Below are 21154 nucleotides of genomic sequence, written 5' to 3'. Positions count from 1 at the left end.
TCTGCAGATGTCCTCCTGCAAGGGAATTAACCCATACACATCCTGGTTCAAAGCCCTGTGGGGATCAGGAAGAGGTGACGGGGGCAAGACACCGAAGTCTGGCAGCCCCTAGCCACAACCTGGCATACAGGCGGTGGGTGTATGTCAGTCGCTAAGTCCTGGGATTGAGGCAGAGGAGCTTCCCGGCTGCTGCATCCACAACTGAACAGCCCTATTTAGGATCCACTCTGCTCACCCCAGGCTATGAATAGGGCACCCAAAGGTGCCCTATTCATAGCCTGTGCCTCATACCTCCTCCTGTCTGAACAACCGCATCCGGATGGATCACCACCATGTGGTCAGCAACAGAAAATCATATATTTTGGAGCATGGAACATACAAACCCTCATGGACAATCAATCCAGCAATCGACTTGAACAGCATACTCCCATCTTCGCCCGAGAGCTGAGGAGATTCCGGCTTGATATTACCACACTCAATGAAACCAGACAGGCAGACCAAGGGCAACTGAAAGAGGAGAAGGGTGATTACATTTTCTTCTGGAAAGGAAAAGCAGGTGATAAGCCGAGGATCCATGGTGTTGGCTTTGTCATCAAAAACAGCCTCATTTGCCACCTTGCTGAGCTTCCTCTGGGCATTAATGAACACCAGATGACAATACGACTATCGCCTGTGATATCCATAGTGTCACTGTCATCAGTGCATACGTTCCAACACTTGACTCACAAGATGAGGTAAAGGAGAACTTCCATGCCAACCTGGACAATGGTCTCACCAAAGTCCCCAAGGAGGATAAACTAATCCTGCTTGGAGATTTCAATGCCAGAGTGGGACAAAATTACAACTTGTGGAGAGGCATAATTGGCAAGGAAGGAGTTGGAAACACAAACTCCAATCACATCCTGCTGTTAACAACATGCTCAGAACACAGCCTAACCATCACCAATACACTCTTCCATCAGAAGAACAAATTTAAAATTAACCTGGAGGCACACTCGTTCTAACATTTGGCACCTCATTGATTACGTTTTTACGTTTTTACTGCTGTGATCTGTCCACATTCAAGTCATTAATCAGGACTCACCTCTTCAGACTTGCTTTCATCTGTGATTTATGTTGTGTCGCATGCTTTTGGTGTGTTGCTTTTAATTTATTCTAGTTTAAGTAAAGCGTCTTTGAGCACCATGAAAAGTGCTATATAAATAAAATGCATTATTATTATTATTATTACGTTATCGTCTGTCAAAGAGACCAACAAGAGGTACTTAACACCAGTGCAGATGACTGCTGGACTGACTACCACCTTATCCGCTCCACCCTGTCTATCCATCTTCATCGGAAAAAGGTTGCAGAAAAAGAGAGCCACCCAAAGCTCAACCTCAAGCGATTGACTGATACCTCCTCTCATCAACAGTTCCAGGCCATGCTCAGTACATCAATGCCCAAGCAGTAACCAGATGATACTGAACGTCACTGGGATATGCTCAGGACTGCAATCACTGGCACCTGTAAAACCACTCTTGGACATAAGATGAAGAACCACCAAGATTGGTTTGATGAGAATAACCTGGAAATCCAATGGTTAATCAACATCAAGAAGCAAGCCTTTGCCATCTGGCAGAATGACATCAACAGCCAAAATAAAGGAGCTGCCCATGCAAGAGTAAAGCCAGCCGTCCAAAGCCGGGTCAGGAAACTGAGAACCAGTGGTGGACGAAAACGGCCCTTGAGATCTAACACCTTGCAGACTCTGGGGATAGCAGAGGCTATTTTGACGCTACTATAGCAATCAATATATGATCCCAGCCACTGCCATCTAACCCCACTTCACTCCAAAGATGAGCACACACTGCTAACAGACAACAAGTCAATCAAAGAGAGGTGGAAAGAACACTATCATGAACTTTTAGCAGACTCCTCCCAATATTTGAGGAAATTCTATCAGAAGCCCAGAGGAGTTTTCACCCTAACAGAAGCACCATGGACATGATTTTTACCACAAGCCAACTCCAATAAAAAGCCCAGGAACAGAATCAATCACTGAACATGGCCTTTATAAACTTAACCAAAGGGTTTGATTCTGTAAACCGCCAGGCCCTCTGGCTAGTTCTGTCAAAAATAGGCTGCCGTGACAAATATATCAGAGTACTACGACTACTACATGGCAATACACCAGCTAGGATATTCAGTAATTATGGAAACAAGACAGCGTCCTTCAAGTTCCACACAAGAGTTAAACAAGGCTGTCATTGCCCCAACCCTGTTCTGTCTTCATTACTACCATCCTCCACCTCACGGGTCCCAATCTGCCTCAGGGAGTCAAAATCATGTACAAAACTAATGGGAATCTTCTGAACATTAACAGATTCAGACCTAAAAGTAAAACCACCACCGCATCCATCGCTGAGCTGCAGTATGCCAATGACAAAGTTTAGTGTCTTGTAGAAGAGGAACTAAAGAGCATACTGGACACCTTTGCAAAGGCATATAAGCAGCATGGCCTGGCCATTAACATAAAAAAGAGCAATATCCTCAACAAACCCCTACCCAACAGAAATATGCCTGCTCTGCCCTAATCCATCTCTGTAGGCAACACCAGACTCGAAAATGTGGAGCAGTTCCCATATCTTGGCAGCCCCTCTCTCCTCCAAAGCCAAAATTGACATTGAAATACACCATCGTATCAGTTGTGCCAGCCGGGTCTTCACAGGATTGAGAAAAATGGTTTTTGAAAACCGCAACCTCAGGCCAGAACAAAAATTCTGGTGTACATTACTTAACATTACAGTCATTTAGCCGACACTTTTATTCAAAGCGACTTACAATAAGTGCATTTAACGTAGGAAATCAGGAGAACTACTAGTCATCAGAGGTCATAAGTGCATCTTCTCTCTAAACAAGCATCTAAGAGCAAAACCAGTGCTAAAGTAAAAGCGCAAATATGGATACAGTATCTAAATCCTCCAGCCTGAAGAATAATAAGCTTGTAGATAAAAGCCTGGGCCTGGTTGAGCCCTAAAGTAGTAGTGTACAAAGTGGTAGTACTGCCCACCCTACTGTATGGATCAGAAACATGGACCACATATAGCAGGCACCTGAAGGAACTTGAGGCATACCAACAGTGATGACTCAGGAAGATCCTTAAGATTAGCTGGAGGATAAGCGCACCAACTTCAGCATCCTTGAGAAGGCCAATATGCCTAATATAACTGCCACCAATGCACAACATCAGCTGAGATGGATTGGCCATGTCCTACGCATGTCTGACTCTCACCTCCCAAAACAAGTCCTTTACTCTCAGCTCGTGACAGGACGCTGTGCCCCAGGAAGACAAAAGAAGCAATATATAGATAACATTAAGGCCCATATCAAAAGGTTTGGGATTCTACCTTAACACCTGAGAACAAGCAGCAAAAAACAAGGAGGCCTGGAGACTGGCTATCCTTGAGGGGGCTGTGAACTACAACCATGACCTCCACTGCTGAAAACAAGCGCAGACTCTGAAAGGAGCGAGTTACCAGAAAGGCCGAAACCACAACCCCTCCTATACACCCTTGCCCAAATTGCCCCAAAATGTGTGGCTCCAGGATCAGCCTCTATGCCCAACTGAAGATGCAGAAGGAGCACACTCATACTCGATCTCCAAGTGACCACCAATATGTGTGTGTGTGTGTGTGTGTGTGTGTGTGTGTGTGTGTGTGTGTGTGTGTGTGTGTGTGTGTGTGTGTGTGTGTGTATGTTTTTTTTTTGGGGGGGGGGGTGTCATCCTCACCTTCTTGCTGTGGGTGGGGGTGCCCTGACTTCCCTGCTGTTTCTTCAGCTCCTCCAGCTGGGAAGTCAGAGAGGTCACCTTTGCTTTATTCTGGAGGCGGAGCTTCGACAGCTTGGCCTCACATGCCTCCTTCTCTGCCTGAAACACAGAATCTTAAGCAGTTTAATTGGCCAACCCGTTTCAAATTCCAATCACTTTTATAGGCTGAGTAGGTTTACACACTCAAATTTGAGTCGGTGTGTTCCTCATAGTGTTCACAATGTAAAGACAGAGGTGTAAAAAACACAAAAAGCAGTAAAAAAAACAAAAAACTAAAATACAAAGCTAGAAAATAGTGACACCTACAGAATAGACAGGGTGTCCCTTAGAGCCTGACCGAATACAAATGAAATAGATCCGCACCATCAGCCAGACCAATCTCACAAGTTGTTTACGTTGACCTTTCATGGGATTAACTCCATTTCAAAAAGTGTACAGTGCAATCACAACTTAAGAGCGGTCCAAGATTTTGTTAAAAAAATGCAGCAAACCTTTAAACATTACCAGCAGACACAATGTCCTACCCCTTATGCTGCATTCACGTGTAGACAGTTAGACAGAATACTGGAGGTTCAATATTTTCCAGTGAGACCGTGAGAGAAAGTTCTGCCTCCGCCAGCAATTTAATACCGTATGCTGCAACTCCTGATGAAACCTTTCATCAAAAGTTCAATTTTCTCAACTTTTCTGTCATACTGTAACAGTGGGACAAACCGGATGTTGTGTTTTTGGGTCACTTGTAACTTGTGCTCTTAATACAACTGCACCCAATTCTTTATTAAAAAAAAGAAAAGAAAAATATTTTCAAGACTTAACAAAGCGAAATTATGCGTGGAAACTGATAAGTCCTAAGCTTAAATCAGTTCATCTGGGCATAACATTTATTGAGAGAGAAACATTTTATCACATCTAAGTGACCTCTTCAGTCTAAACTGACTGCAGGTATACTCACCCAATAGTGGTATGATGACCGAAAACATGAACATGTACACAGCATTGTAAGATGGTGACGAGTACATCTGTCACTAAGAGTACATCTGTCACCATCTTACAATGCTGTGATTGCGACCATTCCCAAATCTTCTGTAAATACTACACATTGCCATTGAAACTCTAGTTAATGGTCACGGCAATATGCATATGAAACTGGTTGTTGGTTTTGGTCGTTATGCTACTGTATTGTTTATAAGGGTGGGGATACCTGCAGTCAGTTGTGACTGAAGAGGTCACTTAGGGCCCAGACACACCAAACTGACAAGCAGTGATGAAGGCCGGCTGTTGCGTCGCCTCACGTCACCTGCTGTCTGGGCCAAAAAGTAAGACTTGAACACACCGCAAAGACTACAGCTGACGGCCAACTGGCATGTATGTTCTGCACTGATTCGCTAAGCTGAACAGCCAATCAGAGTGATCTTTCTCATGACGTGCTCCGCCAATTCAACACGCTGAATTGGCCGAAAAGCTGCCGACAGGGGTCCAACTAGTGTGGGACACACCGCAAAAACTAGGGTCACAGATGCTCACCGACAGCCCAACACTGGCCGACAGCCAACCACCAGCCTGGTGTGTCAGAGCCCTTAGATGAGTGATGAAATGTTTCTCTCTCAATAAACGTTGTATCTAGATGAACTGATTCAACTTTCTGCCACTAAGCTTAAAGTTCCAGGTGAGTGAATGTTTGTAAATTAATGATGTTATGTTCAGTGGCGTCAATATTATAAATAATGTCGGCTTGAAGGACTGACTGATAGATTGATTATTTATCATGAACCTGACTAAGGAAATGTAATTGGGATACAATGATATATTACCCCCACATATTGTACACACTGGCAGTGCTTAAAAGAAACTGACCTTAGAGGTGATGCAGTGTTCCTCTAAAGGTGTGAGCTGTGACCTGTAGAGTTTATCTCCCCTTGATAAATTAAATTAACCCGTTATTCAAACAGCACCAAATATATCATCTTATGTTTTGCCAAATTGTGGATTTGAAGCCTACACATTGCTTATTTTTACAAAGCCAACCGTGCAAAGCATGAACACAGGGTAATCTAAAATATCTGTTAGGGATTCACCTTGGTTCCAATGGTGGGATAAATTTGTTAAAACATGGCAGAAAAATTACTTTGCTGAATAAACAAAATAAAACAGTAGTAACAATATCCCAGCAGGTTGAAGACAGCACATTGTCTGCTGAGTAAGTAACATTGGTGTACTTGCTTTAAGCTCATAACATTTATTTCTGACCATAACTTTTCCAGTAAAAACCTTAATGAAAATCAAGTTTAGCTTTTCTCCACATGCTATGCTAGAAATAACCTACGTTAACATTAGCTGTATTGTATTAGTTGTTTTAGAGTTGCATAGTAGGTTTTTGTCCCCCTTTTTAGTAACAAAATTGAGGATTTCTGATGGTTTCCACCCACTAGCTGCATAACACTAGGTCAGAGGGGAAAAAGTGGAATTTGAAAAAAGTGGAAGTTCTGCTGATAATCACATTGTATGTAATTTCCACAACTGGGTACTAAACAGTTCATCATCCCATACAGAGTCAGTAATGAAAAGTTGAAAGTTTCACAAAAATGCACAACTTACTGTTTCAATTTCATCAAGCAAGTACTGTAAATCCTGTCTGTGTTGGTTACTGTATCAGCGCACAGTTAAGTTCCTGAGCACGAACAGTGTCTTGGGTTACACAGAAAGGGAAATTGTTGTTGTGACTGTCTGTGAACACATTCTGAGGAAACTACAATACCAATGTCATTTGTAATGTTGAGTTCTGTTGACAAAGACACAGCTCTGTAACATGGTTAACCCAGTTTTTGGACTACAATAGAGCTCAATGGCTTGCAAAATGTCATCATCACTAGGAATGGGTATCGTTAGGATTTTATCGATACTACTACTCTTATCGGTACTGCTTATCGGTTCGGTACTTTATCGATGCTCTTATCGGTTCTTTTTTATTATTATGCAAGAAAAAAAGACACTTAATTAAGAACAGAATCGACATTGCTTTATTATTCTATTATATAACTTTATATAAATATAAACAAATATTATTTATTCAGCAGCAACAATGTTTTAAATGCGTCTGAATTATAGACTTTATAATCAACATTCAACAACAACAAATAAGATAAAAAATAAAAGTAGATAAAGATAAAGAAAAAAAATATTAAAAATACATTTTTACAGCAAAAGGCTAACGAAGTTCAAACAAACAAGAACCTAGAACATTATCCTAACAGTTCTTCTGCAGAAAAATCAACATATCTGCCTTCTCCGGCAGGAGTCGTGATCTCTCCTGACTTATAGTGTCCCCGGCTATTAGCGTAGCTAACTCCGTATCTATGGCTTATATATTTGTAGCTAAACAATTAGCTAAGCAATTATATTTTATTTATTGGCCTATTCGTAATAATTCGTTATTAGCCTAGCTAACTCCGTATCTATGGCTCATACGGCTTACCTGCAGTGGACGTGGATGGAACACTACGAGCAAAGCAGTCGAAAACTCCGCATTTCTGCAGATTAATACCATGTTTCGACAAAAGAGGTTTCGACAGATTGCTTGTATTGCCACCCTTACTGGCAAATGATTTGTTGCACTTGTGGCAACGAGCGTTGTTGTTGTTATGTATGGATGAGGCTATTCTACCAGTGACCACTAGGTGGCACCTGTATTCTATATTGCTGTTGTCTGGGTTGTAACCAACAGAAGAAGAGTTCCTAGTAAAGCATGGAAATGAACAGCCGTGTGTGCGTTGTGGTCCCTGCATCGTGAGTGAAATTGTTTACACCATAGTGTTATTAGCCAGCTACATAATATAAATTGGCGACGAGATGTGGAGTAGAAACTTTTAGGCGCCAAAGTAGCCGTGAAAAGGGAAGTTTTCTACTTCTTTGGACGAAGTCATCCACGCAGTTGTAGCGGAGAAGAAAGGGAAAAGGAACCAGAAGGACGCATCATGGCGGGAATTATTGGCGGTATGGAACCATTTGAGGAATCCGGTGAACAATGGGCAACGTATATTGAGCGTTTTGAGAATTATATCCTGGCTAATGAGATCAGGGATGCTAAGAAGGTGCGTGTGATAGGGCCAAAGACCTATGGATTATTGCGCAGTCTGATTGCTCCAGATAAGCCTGGGGAGAAGACGTATGATGACATTGTAAAGGTGTTGAAAGGACATTTCGCCCCCAAACCGATAGTGATAGCAGAGAGATTCCGTTTCCACAAGAGGAATCAGGAGGACGGTGAGTCGGTGGCTCAGTATGTTGCTGTGCTTAAAGGGACTTTCCGAGCATTGTGAGTTTGGTGGCTACTTAGAGGATGCACTACGGGACAGGTTTGTTTGTGGACTGAAAAGTGAAACGGTTCAGAAGCGCCTGTTGACCGAGGACAATTTGACCTTTCAGAAAGCGGTCACTTATGCAGTTTCAGCAGAAACAGTGGCGCGTGACGCACAACAGTTGAGCGGCTCGTTAAAGGTAAATGCCGTTCTCTCTCAAACATCCCATGCCAAATGCAGGTGGTGTGGAAAGACAAATCATAGTGATGATAACTGTTGGTATAAAGATAGAGACTGCCATCAATGTGGCAGGAAAGGTCACATTGGTCGCATGTGTACAAGTAAACCCAAGAATGACTATGGCAGAGAGAGGAAATACAGAGAAGGGAAACCGGAGTTTAAAGGCAAAAGCAACACATCCAAACACAGTGGGAGAGACAAGAAGAAGAAAGTGCATTGTGTGGAGGCCAGTGACAATGAAAGTACAAGTGAAGGGACTAAATCTGACAATGATAACAAATTGCCATGTTATGCACTGTTTCGTAAGGGTAAATATTCACGTATATCTGTGTTACCTGAAATAATTGGTAAGACAATTGAAATGGAATTAGACACAGGGGCTGCTGTATCTTTAATTTCATGGGAACAGTATAAAAGTACAATGAAAAAGGTGCCATTGCAGCCTACTGATGTAGTCCTTAGGACGTATACAGGTGAACCTTTGTTACCAGAAGGGGTTATTAATGTGAAAGTAAACCTGAATAAGCAAACAGCTGAGTTACCATTGTATGTTGTAAAAGTGAATGCAGCTCCACTATTTGGTAGAGAGTGGCTGAGAGCTATTAAGCTTAACTGGAAGGACTTAAAAACTGTGTATGGTGTACAACTTGAAAAGAAAGACAGTTTAGATGCTGTACTAAAGCGGCATTCTGCTGTGATCTCGGATGGGTTGGGTTCAATGAAAGACATTAAGGTGAGAGTGACTCTTAAACCTGATAGCATACCCAAATTCTGCCCACCACGTAATGTGCCCTATGCTCTGAGATCCAAAGTAGAGGCTGAACTGACCCGCCTCACTGACCTTGGCGTGATCTCACCAGTGGAGCATAGTGACTGGGCCACACCCGTAGTTCCTGTCAACAAGAAGGATGGCACGGTGGGACTTTGTGGTGATTTCAAAGTCACCCTCAACCAAGCACTCTGTGTGGACAAGTATCCTATTCCACGCATTGAGGATCTCTTTGCATCGCTAGCTGGAGGTCAACGCTTCAGTAAACTGGACTTGTCAAACGCATATCTACAGATGGAAGTAGTGGAGGAGTCGAGGAAGCTACTGACTATTTCCACACAAAAAGGACTTTTCTGCTACAACCGCTTGCCCTTCGGTATTGCGTCGGCACCAGCGTTGTTCCAGAAGGCTATGGATCAAGTGCTCGTTGGATTGCCATTCACGCACTGTTATCTCGATGACATTCTGGTTAGTGGGCCAGATGAAGAGACCCACCTGAAAGCCCTGGACGACGTTCTCATGAGACTGGAGGAGTATGGTCTCCATGTCAAAAAGGATAAGTGCATGTTTTTCCAGGAGTCAGTAGAGTATCTAGGTCATATCATCGATGCTGCCGGGCTCCACAAGTCGCCAGAGAAGGAACGCGCTGTTGTGGAGGCACCGGCACCCACCAACGTTAGCCAACTACGCTCGCTCCTCGGAATGATAAACTACTATGGACGTTTCATCCCGGACCTGGCAACCATCCTGCAACCACTGAACGCACTGCTGCACAAAGGGAAGAAATGGCAGTGGACTACAGCTTGTGAGGCAGCGTTCCGAAAAGTGAAAGAGCTCATGGTATCTCAGAAGGTGCTAACCCACTACAACCCTGAGCTGCCCCTCCGTCTAGCCTGTGACGCTTCGCCCTATGGGGTAGGGGCTGTACTCTCTCACGTCATGCCTGATGGTGTAGAGAAACCTATCGCTTATGCGTCAAGAACACTCAGCAAAGCAGAGCAGAACTACGCCCAGATTGAGCGAGAGGCGCTGGGGATAGTCTTTGGCATACGTAAGTTTCACCAGTATCTCTATGGTAACAAGTTCACTCTACTCACAGACCATCGCTCGCTGACCTCCATTCTCAGTCCAGTGAGGAGTACGCCGTTGATGGCCGCAGCCCGCATGCAGCGCTGGGCGCTCCTCTTGTCAGCGCATGATTACACTATAGAGTATCGTAAGGCTTCAGCACATACTAATGCAGATGGACTGTCAAGGTTGCCACTTCCGGACACTCACGATGACAAGATAGACACCGTAGATGTGTTTTACATGTCACAGTTAGACACACTACCAATCAGTACCACTGATATGCGAAACAACACTAGATCTGACCCTACACTGTCTCGCGTACTAGAGATGGTCACTACTGGACATTTTCCAAACACGAAAAACACAGATACTGAACTGTCTGTTTTCCTGACTCGTCAAAATGACCTCACAATCCAACAGGGATGCCTCATGTGGGAGCTACGGCCACGGGTGCTCAACGAGCTACATACAGCACACCCAGGGGTAGTGAGGATGAAAAGCTTGGCACGGTCGTATGTCTGGTGGCCAGGTATTGACTCTCAGATCGAGCTCCAGGCCAAATCCTGCCACTCATGCCAGCGTAGTCAGAGAGAACCGAGTCTTGCCCCTCTACATCCATGGATGTGGCCTTCCAGTCCTTGGGAAAGGATTCACGTGGACTTTGCTGGTCCATTTGAAGGACATATGTATCTTGTGGTAGTAGATGCTCATTCTAAATGGCCCGAGGTGCAAATCATGGATAGCACCACAGCAAGCAAGACCATCACAGTACTGAGGGGCCTTTTCAGTCGCCACGGCCTTCCTCACATTCTCGTAAGCGACAATGGACCCCAGTTCTGTTCTGAGGAATTCGCCACATTCCTGAAAGCCAATGGAGTCAAGCACATTCGCTCAGCGCCGTATCACCCTGCTACGAACGGCCTGGCCGAGCGCTTTGTACAGACTTTCAAACACGCCCTCAAATCCTCCAGGGGCGCCGCACCAGTGCAACAGTGGCTTGACACATTCCTGTTGACGTATCGCAACACCCCGCACGCCACGACAAAGGAGCCGCCGTCTATGCTGTTCAGAAGGTGCATGCTAGGCACGCGACTGGACTTTCTCAAACCCAGTGTGGCTGGGGTTGTTAATCGCTCTCAAGACTCACAGCAGCAACGCCGTCAACAACACTCCAAGGCCAGACACTTTGCAGTCGGTGAGTCTGTCCTTGTTCGTGATTACCGGAAGGGGGAGGAAATATGGACACAAGGAGTTATAATGACTCAAACGGGACCAGTGTCATACGAGGTCAAGGTGGGAGCACAGGGAGTGTGGAAACGCCATGTGGATCAGATGTTGACTCGAACAGAGCAGGCACACGCGGACGCTGCCAGCTCTGCAGTCCACCTTCCTACCAGCTTCCCTATGTCACCTCAACGTAGTGCTGGTGGTACTACACGTCACCTCGGTATCCCTGCATCTCACACTGATGAGAACACTAATCCAGTTCCAGTGGCTATCGAGCCCACGGAGACACCTCACTCCAGTGAACCAGCTGGTGCTGGACCTACCAAGATAGCGGAGACTGTTAGACACTCGCGCTATCCGGTGAGACATACTAAACCACCTGCACGTTACTCTGCTGAGTAAACACATTGATAATTTGGTAAAGAGACTGAGACTTTGAGTATAAAAATATTGGGAAACAAATACAGGGTCTGAATGTATACCGGAAAATAACATTGTTTTGAATGTACTTTTGGGAAGTAACATTACGCCTTTGTCACTTAATCTTTGTTCCGGGAAGTGATTTTTGCATTGTTGATGTACAACATATTTTAGTTGGGAGGAGATGTTATGTATGGATGAGGCTATTCTACCAGTGACCACTAGGTGGCACCTGTATTCTATATTGCTGTTGTCTGGGTTGTAACCAACAGAAGAAGAGTTCCTAGTAAAGCATGGAAATGAACAGCCGTGTGTGCGTTGTGGTCCCTGCATCGTGTGTGAAATTGTTTACACCATAGTGTTATTAGCCAGCTACATAATAGTTGTCATCGACTTTTGAAAAATATACCCAAACTTTTGAACGTTTAGTTCTCTCCGCCATGATGAGCACTTGAGCAGAGCTGTCTGTGCGTGTGTGAGCGAGTGTGTGGAGCACAGCACAGCCCCGCCCCTCGCGCAGTAAGAGAGAGACAGAGAGATGGAGAAAACGGCAAACAAGATTATGTTCGCGACGTTTAAATTCCTCGAAAAACACAATTGCCACAGTATAAATCTCACTCCATGATTTCTCGAGTACCTACCGACTACCGATAGCAGAACCGAAAACGTCGGATCTTAAAAATGCTCCGGTTTTTACTAATTTAGAACCGGTTCCCGTTTAGAACCGGGTTTCGGGGGGCATCCCTAACTGATGTTGGTTACAATGCGGCTGCTGGTGAGTAGGAGAGATCATTGCTGGTTTCAATCTTCTCATAGACCATGTCAACTATACAAAAACATATAAAAATACAATGGCATTTAAGACCAAAGATGAACAATTAAAAGCCCCTTATGAACCCCCTTCACACTAGAATGACCAAGCCTGTCACTTTGACTGTTTTGGATTTTCAAAGTTTAATAACTTTGTAAGAAAAAATAAAGATAGACCTGCCACTCCCTGAATCCTCCCAAAATTGCATATATTTGTATCAAAATTAGTTTTAGATCAATTGCACAAAAAAGTTATGATACAATCTACCTAAAACGATCATGAGCAGTCAAAATGACCGCACCGAATTTGTGCATGATTGTGCACGTCATGTCACTATTTATGACATGTTGGTCGCATCATTTCCTTCACGATGTTCATTGCTCTGTCCTAGAAACACACTAGCGTTCTCCAGTGCAGAGTCTCAACTTGATTTTTGATTACTGCCAACATGTCTGGTTAGACGCTGTTTCAAACTCACCATGACTACCACCGAGGCGTTGCAGTATTTACAGGCGTTGGCCAGTGGCGATTTTAAATTGCTTGAAAAATGGTATTACATTTGTTAAAATGTTAATTTTGGTGTCAGTCGTTTCCTAACAGACATACTAACATATATAATGCATTAATATCTCAATTGGGTATTTATCTTGACAGATATAGAATTTAAAAACCGGCAGTCATTTTGACTGCCCATGGTCGTTTTAGGTAGGAGTGAAATCTCGGTAGTTCTAGTGTTAAATGAAATTTCAGTTGATTTGTTAAGGCCACAATTGATGACAATGTACACAATGTAGGCTATAGAATGGTACACGATGCTGAAGGTGGTTTCACCAGCATTCATCTGATGTTTCTCAGAGCAACGGTTTGCTCCGAAGGCCTTTTTGAAAGTATTGCCTATCTCACATTCCTGAACATTGACTTGTGAATCTAATAGTTAAAAAGATGATGTTTATTGACTGGTTGTTAAAAAAAAAAAAATCCCACTCAGCCCTAACTTTCACAGCATTACTGTCATTGACTACACCTACTTTGCATTGTCTTGTTATGACAGCTTGCTTGTCAGATACAAATCCCTTTTATGAAGTCCTGGATGCTAGCACTATGCTTTGACATGGCAATGTAGTTAGGTGGCAATTACTTTGAATTTATGCTGCAGTTTCATCAATATTACATTAAGATTCACAGAGCAGACACCTAAACAAAACTGGAAAATGGACTTTCAGAAAAAAAATGTTGCTTTTCCTGACATGGATTAACAATCGGACCTGTATTCAGGGGACGATTTAAAATCTATCACAACCAGAATTTATTTATTTTCCCCAACTTTTAAAAAGTCTGCTTTAAAGCTACTTCAACATTTGGATGGAAAAATGGTTAATGCCTATGTGCCTGGTGTTTCCTTAGTTTAGTAGTTGCCTATACATTTAAGATTTTCATTGGGAGTGACAAAGGACAGGATTAGGAATGAGTATATTAGAGGGACAATTCAGGTTGGATGGTTTGGAGACAAAGCAAGAGAGGCAAGATTGAGATGGTTTGGACATGTGTGGGAGAGAGATGCTGGGTATATTAGAAGGATGCTGAAGATGGAGCTGCCAGGCAAGAGGAAAAAAGGAAGGTCAAAGAGAAGGTTTATGGATGTGGTGAAGGAGGACATGCAGGTAGCTGGTGTGACAGAGGAAGATGCAGAGGACAAGAAGAGATGGAAACGAATGATCCGTTTTGGGGACCTCTAATGGGAGCAACCGAAAGTAGTAGTAGTAACCTATACGTCACAACATCAGCTTGACTGGCAGGTCGGACACCCATGTTTACAGATGCTCGCCTCACCTTGAGCTGGTCATCTTTCGTGTGCAGTGTTATGTCTTTCTCTCTGATCATCTCCTTCAGCTGAGCCACCAGCTGTTCAGTCTGAGCCAGACGCTCTGCAACTTCTGCCAGGGTAGCCTCTCCACCACCACCACCCACCTGAGAGCCTGGATCCTGGAGAGAGAAGGAGGGGGAGGCGAAGACAGAAAAAGAAAGAGTGAGAGTAAGAGGGAGAAGAGGGGGTGAAAGGGTGAGAGGAAGGAGGAAAGAGAGAGAGAGCAGGAAAAGGGAAAAAGACCGGGGAGAGAGGAGTCAATAGAGTGAGTCAACTCACCGGTATTTAAACCAACACACACTTCTGAAATCTTCTAGAAAAAAGCAGCAAATGTATTTAGACATTTGCATCAGTATAGAGGAGATGAAGAGAAAATGGCTAGTTATTTTGTTATTTCTGGTGCCAAGTTCAGTGGTGCACATTAGTTCATCATCTTACAGTGAAATGCCCCTTTTTATTAGGAAACTGATTTGAAGCTTTGTTGTTGGTTTATCCGATTAGGTTTCTGACCATTTTTCGGTATGCTTCATTTATCAAATTTTTGCCATGAGCATAATTAAAGTTAGTCAGTTTGATTATTGGCTGGCAATTGATTTGTTGTGTGCATTGTTGACTTTACTGCGTCATCGGCATGCATTTTTGAGACTACAGTCTAACTCCAATGTGGCATGTGCGTATGTGAATAAGAGCGAAAGAGGAGTGGGAGGTATGTTTTAATGTCATGAGTAGGCTTATAACACCAATCGACTCGAGCTAAGAATTTGTATAAACTGTCCAGCTTGGGTAGGACAGGACTAGAGTTTTAATGCCTAAGGCTTGGGCCAGGCTAGGACAAACAGACCTCTAGTGTAGTGTGTGGAAGAATTACACAGAATTTAAATTCAAGTTCAAGTTTAATGTCTGTCAAGATATACTAGACGCACATACTAGGAACTTGGAATGTGTATTGAGTACACATCCTAATAAAAGACAGGGGAAAAAGACATGAGGATTACACACAGGACAGTGTATGACCTATTTATCACCCCAATACAAACAATCAGGAAAGATATATACTTAGAACAGTGATTGACATTGAATTCCATTTCAACTGGCTATCCAAGGGAACAAGCAGCTAAATGGTGGAAAGGAATTCATATGAGCAACCTCGTGTCAGACTCCTTCTTTTTGTTGCCAAGAATAGAGTCAGGATGAGATTAACAGAAAAAAAATGCATGAAGAATTAGGGGAGACAGAACAGAAAACTGTAGACTAGGCGCATGGTGACTAAAGCAGATCACATAATAAAAAAAATAATAATAAAAGTCCGAATGATTGAATGTTTATTATGGCAATTTTCATGGAATTTCATGAGAAATGTACTAAAAATTAGAGAAATCTGTAAAATGGCAACCTTCCTCACAGTCACAGGCATTAATTGATGCTTCTTATGCTTTGAACTGAAAGAATGGAAAACAATTGAGCAGCTAAATCAGGCATAGCATTCCTAGCAGAGCCTAATGAGGATATGCCTCTGTACTGTGCAAACTATGGGGGATGGTGAAGCCATGGTCCCCCCACAGAAAGTGCTAGCTATGAATCTTCTTGTCAAATCTCTGTGTTCAGCAGTCTATCTAATGCCTTTGGGACTCAGATAGCGACCAGAGTAAACACTTGTTTCCCTTGCCCTTAAAATAGGGTACGGCAGTTTAGAACTACATTACTACTCTAGACTAGTTAAAATCATCGTTCAAGTGATGATGCATACTTAAACTTACTCCCCCAACCCCCCCCCCCACACACACACACACGCACACACACAAAAGTGTGTTCTTACTTACTCCAGAGCCAGGCCCTCCATCTTCACTGGAAAACCACTTCAGCATGGTTTCAATTTAAGCCTAAAGCAAAAAAACCAAAACAGTCAAAAAAGTAATCCTAAATCTACAAAGCACACTCTACTCATATTAATTAATGTATTATCATTATTATTATTACTATTATCATCATTATTATTATTATATTCCTTCATGCTAGTTTTAAAGCCCTTCTTCCAGATTTTCTTATTTTTACCATGAACAAGACTTTCATTTGGTGGAAAGAATCTCATAAATGTAGAGCTTTACATATTTTGGTCTCACTGCTACAACAGCATTATGTATTCTGTCAAAGACCAGGGATCTAATTTATAAAACACTACGTAAGATTCTTACTAAAAGTGTACGTGCGCACAAAAGCCAAAAATGGTATGCGCCCAAAAAAAAAGAATTGGATTTAAATGTGTAACAGGCATCATTATACAATCTGGCTTCAATTCACAACCTCACCATCTGCCTTTACGTACAGGTGCGCACATTCTCCTGTCAAGTTTGTTTTTATAGATCACAAATGTTGCGCGGGAAGTGGCGTATGCCTCTTTCAGGCTCCGTTTTGTGTGTACGCAACGGTTATAAATGAAACCCCAGGGCAGTATCAAATGAAAAAATCATCAAGCTTCTGATGAAGCTTGCAAATGATACCACTCTGGTCAGGCTTTTATCTGACAAGGAAGGGCATTATGGGTCAGTCTTAGAGGACTTCGTAAGGTGGTGTCATGGATCAGCCCTTGTCTTATACACCTCTACAACCAGAGAGATGCATACTGATTTCAGAAAAAAAATCCTTCCCCCTCCTCTAAACATGTTCATAAAACAACAGTCCATCCAGATAGTAGAGGAATAGAAATATGTTGATGTCCTCATGGACAACAAGTTCAAATGCAGGCAACACACAAAGCATTTTCTCAAGAAAAGTCAATACAGTATTTCATGAGGAAGTTAACCTGTTTTTGTGTTGACTGCTCTATTCTGAAACTCTTTTATATATCCTTCATTGAAAGCGTCTTGACATTGTCTTGTGTGCAAGTACAGAAACACAAATGTCACTCAAAAGTATGTTATAATGAACTATAAATACTGCAAATAAGATTGTGGGAGGTGAATCAGACTACCTTGGGGACATCTGCAAAAGCTGTACTCTCACAAAAATCACTAAGATCTTGCCTGACCTTATGCATCCCCTTTACAGTAGAGTTTCTACCTTCAGGCAGCCACATTTGCAATCCTGCATGAAAAGTAACAGGGGCAAGTTCTCTTGTATGCCAGCAGCCATTTTTCTATGCTTACAAAATAACAGTGTTATGTATTCTTAGTTTTCTAATGTTCATATTTGATGGCAATTCATTTGATGTATTCTTTCTTGTCTTATTGTTTAATGCTCAAATTGATGATATCTTTTTTTGTTGTTATCATTAATAATTATTTACTGCAATTAGTGGTCATCTATTGCCAACAGTGCCACCTTAATCTAAAAATTATTGTCATTATTCTTTTTCCTTTCTATGTTGCATGTAATGTAAGTGGTTTGATGTCTTTTAGCATACCACAACATAATTCCTCTTATGGGGGACAATAAAGTGTTTGAAATTAAGAGCACTTCTGTCTTCATTTCAAAGTCTTTAATTTAACTAAAATGGTTGATTAGATAAACAGCCTAATTTTTTCATATACTGGTTTGTGTGCTGGGAAATAGAGGCTGGAATAAAGACTTACGTCACAGGTACTTTTTCATATGGAATAAACAATGGGGACTGAATACATGCAGTAAAGCAAAATACTCGTTTGACTAGTCAATGGAGTTCAGTTCATTTGACAAATAAAGCAGATCTGCTCATTTCTCCATGAGAAGGGAAAAAATTTATAGTTCTTGTAATAAGTCATCCTAGTCTGTAGCACACATCAATGTGTTTCTTAAACACTTGACTGAAATGTTTCTGACCTATCACTTTATTGAACCATATGTTCTGTATTGTATCTGACAAATCACAGATTACTGTTTGTATAAATTCTCACAATCAACACTAAATGCCTGACTTAGTGACAGTTTGATACTAACATATAATCATGCTATACTGTCCATAGAAGTATGGAGAATCTGCAAGAATCTACAGTAGGAATACACTGTTAAGTAGACATCTCAGTAACTGATCGTGTTGCAAGTAAGGAAAGATGTCTTGACTTGAGACTTCTTCACCCTGCTCTTGCTGTGTTCTTGGATAAGAGGCCCCACTAAAATATTTATGAGCCTTCCAGACTACCAGATACTCGTCTATGGACTACACGTTTTCAGCAAACTATCCTGTATATTAGGCAAAATGACACTTGTGACGCATGGGTTGTGGTTATATAACAGCGACCTATTCATTCATCCAAAACCTATTCATAATGCTCTTTATATTCCATGTCAAGTAGCCCAGGTTCTTTGCTAGTAGCTAAACATGAACCTATCTAGTACTAAGGGTGTGAGAAAATATTGATACTGGTATATTGCATTGATTCTTGCTTCATTGTGCTGTTTACATCTCAGACCACTAAGCAACAGGTGTGGTATCATAACAAGGGTGCACAGAACCACAACAGCAGGTATTGCCAGTGCCACACCAGGTTTTAATTGCTCTTGATTTTATGCACATTGAAGTGTTTCATGACATTTTTAGAAAATATTGGCAAAACACTGCCATATATCACAATGCTGAAATGTCATGAGACATCTCAGTATATATCGAATTGTAACAAATTCTTGCCAAGATGTAGCCCTATCTAATGCCATTCCTCGGCAAAAGCAATAGCCAGCCATTTTGGATTATACTCATAACTGATGTTCAGAGAATCTAAACGACTAAGACTCTGTTTACAGGATTGAGGTCGGTCATTTTATTGACTATGCGGAGATGGTGCCAGATCAGCCAGACTCATTCAGCATGTTGGGCTAGTCCATCTCGCGTGACGTCGACGCCAAATCGACCAGTTTTCTCACGCAAACCTTATCAAATCTCTGGCCCCACTGTGTCTGTCTGGCTGCCAAGATTTATCATCGTTCTTCATTAATACGACTGAGAAACACTTAATAAACACTGTCGACTAGGCAATATTGTTATAATTGTCACCAAAAAAAGGTTTTTCAAAAGTGCAAATTAAATAAATTAAATCTTGAATAAATTAGACGCGCAGCCTAGATATGTTCCAAGGCCCGATTCACTTTCATGATTTATTGCGTTTTCACCGTTCTGCAGTTCGGAAAGAAAGGAGTCGAAAGAAAAATGGAGGAATAGGCGTCTTAATGCCAGTGGAAAACAGGGCAAATGGAAAGGGGGTTAGGATCGACTTATTGAGCAAAGCAGAGAGTCACGAGTGGCTGTATCCGAGATAGAGAATTGCGTCCGAACTTTCGAGAGCCGTAACAGGAAGAGAAGTGTCTTGGATGCGTTGCAGACTAAGTTCCGGTGTTCTGTCGATATGTGCTACCTGCAGAGAAGTGCTACTTAGAGGTTCTTCGTGTGGTTAGGAGAGGTTAAGGTTAGACCGCTGTCAAACGGTAGCATTTTTCTACAAGGCAGCATAAATCGTCAGAACACAGGCACCAAATAGACTTATAATGGCTAACCAATTAACGACAGCCGACTACCTGATCTACCTGCACTAAGAATTGCCCATCATATCATTAGGTTTGAGGACATTTTGACACTGGCTAAATCGTGGCCGTTAAGTCTCTCCGTGAAAACGTCACACTACTTTCCTGCCTGCCCGACTTAACCCATAACAGAGATTATATGAACCGGAGGTCTCCACGAAGTGACGCGTCCCACATTGGGAAACAGGCCCTCAGGGTCCGGGTGCGGGTCCGGGTGCGGGTGGGTGTTGGCAAACCTGTTAGCACAAGCCAGTCACATCCAGCTAGCGTTAGCTAACTTTAGCCTGCTAATGTTAGACGCACGCTAAATTAGCTTAGCGTTGAGCCGGAGCCCGTTCGTGCTGAGGATAGCTAGCTTTATCGTCCTGCCAGCATTAATTTAATAACTCTATGTTTACATTCAGCGCTTACCCGATTCACAACTTCATGAAGATTCCACCCGATATCATTCTATTTCGACGAATCCTTTTTACAATGCATTTTTTTTTAAATTCCTCTGGTCCTCGTAATTGCTAAAGACACAGTGGGTACTCATCGGTCCATTTGTCAACAGACAGCTGGGACAGACGGGGGTGGTGGTGTGTGTGTGTGTGAATTGAACGCTACAGTGGAAGCTGCCCTCCACTGGCTCAACTCTGCAACTGTAGTTCCTGTTTCCAGAAAGACCTCCTAAAGGTGCCCCGTATTCGTCATTACACCACCTACAAACGGACACGCCGCTGTTTTTTGTTTTTGTTTTTTTGCCATGATTTTATTCCATTTACTAGCCGCTACTTACTACAAACTGCGTTCTCCCGACAATTTTCGCAAAGCACACCATAGTTTAGTTTTTTTTTTTCTTTTAGGAAATGTCATGTTCTGGGGGGAAAAAGCAACGAGGTTGGTTATCCATCCATAGTATTGTTGCAGTATAATGCGGATGAAAGCTCAGACTGAGTTGAGATTTCTCAAGTAGAGTGGGACACTATTGCAGACAAAATGGGGCAGCATTTTATAACTAAAACTCATCATGATGCATGTGAGAAAAACTATGCATATAAATTGTGTACATAACGTTCAACAAAGTTGTTTATTCAAATCATTCATTAACAATACACCCACGTTGCATGCATACATCCATTTAGTTGATTCATTGTATTCAACAATCAAAACATCAGGG

General features: G+C 42.4%; 1 protein-coding gene across 1 annotated transcript in view; it reads right to left on the bottom strand.

Moving 5' to 3' along the window:
- The window catches only part of si:ch211-220f16.2 (golgin subfamily B member 1), a 93911-nt gene extending 73367 nt beyond the window's left edge, over nucleotides 1-20544 (bottom strand). The window contains exons 1-5 of the mRNA XM_056278663.1: nucleotides 20407-20544; nucleotides 16329-16388; nucleotides 14475-14627; nucleotides 3773-3910; nucleotides 1304-1318 (exon numbers count right to left, since the gene is read on the bottom strand). Coding sequence (XP_056134638.1) covers nucleotides 1304-1318; nucleotides 3773-3910; nucleotides 14475-14627; nucleotides 16329-16373 — 351 coding nt within the window. The 5' untranslated portion in view covers nucleotides 16374-16388; nucleotides 20407-20544. The remainder of the gene's footprint in view (nucleotides 1-1303; nucleotides 1319-3772; nucleotides 3911-14474; nucleotides 14628-16328; nucleotides 16389-20406) is intronic.
- Nucleotides 20545-21154: the final 610 nt, after the last annotated feature.

This window comes from Lampris incognitus, chromosome 4, assembly GCF_029633865.1.
Source record: "Lampris incognitus isolate fLamInc1 chromosome 4, fLamInc1.hap2, whole genome shotgun sequence".
Classification (NCBI taxonomy): Eukaryota; Metazoa; Chordata; class Actinopteri; order Lampriformes; family Lampridae; genus Lampris; species Lampris incognitus.
The sequence above is the reverse complement of the archived record's forward strand: the minus strand, read 5'-3'. Positions and strand labels throughout refer to the sequence as shown.